The sequence below is a fragment of the Glycine max genome, chromosome 12 (assembly GCF_000004515.6).
Source record: "Glycine max cultivar Williams 82 chromosome 12, Glycine_max_v4.0, whole genome shotgun sequence".
NCBI lineage: Eukaryota > Viridiplantae > Streptophyta > Magnoliopsida > Fabales > Fabaceae > Glycine > Glycine max.
The window spans coordinates 40,065,404-40,067,767 of NC_038248.2; the positions used below are offsets into that span (position 1 = coordinate 40,065,404).

A 2,364-nucleotide genomic window follows, 5' to 3' on the forward strand; every position below is an offset into this window, starting at 1 on the left:
TATGTTAAGCATTTAGTTAAGAGTCCACCACGTCACAAAACTGAAACATTTGCAAAGACATAAATCCTAACGGTCCACTGATGAAAGCTCTAACACAACGCAAAGATTTTCTGTAGACATAATATGGACCATAGATGAAATACTAGTATAGCTCAAAAACAACAGCCCCACAGGATCTGATACTCTTACATATTGAGCATTTAATTTCAAGATCAACACGTCAGACATTGCAACCACCTCCAAAGACATATCCTAAGTGGACCATAGCTCAAAACACACATCACATCACAAAATGCCAAAACTACCCTTACATCAAACTAGCCCTAGTAGGGTAGTAATCGTAAACAACAAAAACCAGCCTGAGTAAATTGTTCAAGCTTCACAAGGTCATTATGGAAAATAACATAACACAATAAAAAGCAACACACAATTAGGTAAAGAACAAACCTAACAAGGCCATAAAAGAAAACATAACTCTAAATGTAACATCATAATCAAAGTCTAATCCTAGTAGTCAACTCTTGAAAAAGTCAACAAAAGATGGATTAGTAGCCCCACATGCAATCAAGCTCCGACACGCCCAGTGGCATGTTGGAAACACCATCCTCCGGCACTGGCCAGCTGAGGAAGTCGCCGGAGCCTCCGCCGGAGAAGGGAGGCGCCGCCGCCGTGGAGAAGAAGAAAGGTAGCTGAAGGTTGTCTTGTAGAGACCTCAAACTTGGAAAAGCAGAAAGACCAACGTTTCTCTGAAACCTTGCAAAAGGGTCGGTTGCAAGAGGCTGAGAAGGTGGAAGGTCGAAGCTTGCATTGTTGAAGTTGTTGTTGGGGGAGACAACAGCTGTTGCTGCAGCTATTGTGGAGAAACAGGACACGTGCTCCTTTTTGGTGGCACTATCATAAGAACTATTGTGATGGTCGGTGAAGGTGTTGGTGGTGGTGTTGGTGTAGGGAGAAGAGTCTAGAAGAGGTGGAAGGAAAACTGAAGAGGGTGAACCTGGTTCATGGATAAGAGAGGTGGTGTTGTTAATTCTTGTCTTCTTGGAGTTAGTAGAAGCGGACATGGTGGAGCCTCCATTGGTGATCGGTGTGGTGTTACTCTTCCGAAACACACGTGATATGACCCACTCATCCTTCATTAAATCACAACCATTTCTATGTTAGTGAGAAATTGTACCACACCAACGGCTACAATAATAAGCATTAATGCATGTGGCATAAGTCATAACAGTTCATGAAGGGTTCTTTTTAAAGGAAACGCTGTATTAGAATCTTGTAAACCCTATGCAAAAAAAGGAATGTTGGCTAATTAACTTGGGTTTGTGGTCCTCATCATGCAAACGTGTATTAAAAAATCCATAGAAACCAAATTAAGAATCGCTTATATGAGCCTTTGGGTAATGACCGGTGATCTAAGTTAGCAAAAAACACTTGTAGGGGATTGAGCTAAAACAAAGTAGGGAAAGGTTACTTATGGAAGGGGAACAAAATCTTAAAAGAGAAACAAAAACTTGGAAACAAGATAACGAAAGGGAAAAATCATCTCAACATTGGTAAATGAAACCTACTTATGGAAAGCTAAAAGGGAAAGCAGATTCCTACCCAACTAGAGTTATTTCACTGCAAATTTGGGGGGTGTTAAAATAAAAACGGCTCATCATGGGTTAAAAAGTACACATAGTTCAATGCTACATGAGTAGAGAAAAAGTAACACAACATAGAACATGTAGAATGACGAATGAATAAAGGAACAAAAAGAAAATGATACTAACCTCGGAGTTGCGAGAAAGGTAGTGGTAAGCAAATTTGCCTTCAAGGCGATACTCATGCATGACCCAGTTGCTTTTCTCTCCCTTTGGAGCTCTACCACGGTAGAAAACCAAGGTTTTCTTCATCCCCACCAAAGAACAAGTTTTGGAGCTGTAAATCTCTCTATCTTTCCCTGTGGCTTTCCAGTACCCAGCTTCAGTAGCCCTATTGGTTCTTAACCCAGTTGGGTACTTTCTGTCACGTAAGCTGAAGAAGTACCACTCTTTCTCTCCCATCTTAGCTTTCTCTGCCAAAAACAAAGGTTAGGTGAGGTGGAAAGTCCAAACTCTTTTTACTGCCACTATAGAAAGCCATGAATGAAAATATTAATAGCTAAAGAAAGAAAGAAAGGGTGTTAAGTGTTTTTACCAGGGAGCTCCCATGGCTCACTCTTGTTGAGATCAACTTCAGCTATGGCTCTACCAGTGAAGGTGCTGTCAAGAACCTTCTTGAGAAGGTAGTAAGTTATGAGCTCCTCATCAGTTGGGTGGAACCGAAAACCAGGTGGCAAGTGAGCTTCGGTGTGGTCCATGTGTGGTAAGAAGAGTTGTCCGTTGG

General features: G+C 41.4%; 1 protein-coding gene across 1 annotated transcript; it reads right to left on the minus strand.

Annotated features, from left to right (window-relative positions):
* Positions 1-529: 529 nt before the first annotated feature.
* On the minus strand, positions 530-2,364 carry NLP4 (protein CUP-SHAPED COTYLEDON 2-like). Its single transcript, NM_001287453.1, is given in 3 exon segments — positions 530-1,130; positions 1,770-2,053; positions 2,176-2,364. Coding segments are annotated over 3 exon segments (1,032 nt in total). The 5' UTR covers positions 2,339-2,364; the 3' UTR covers positions 530-545.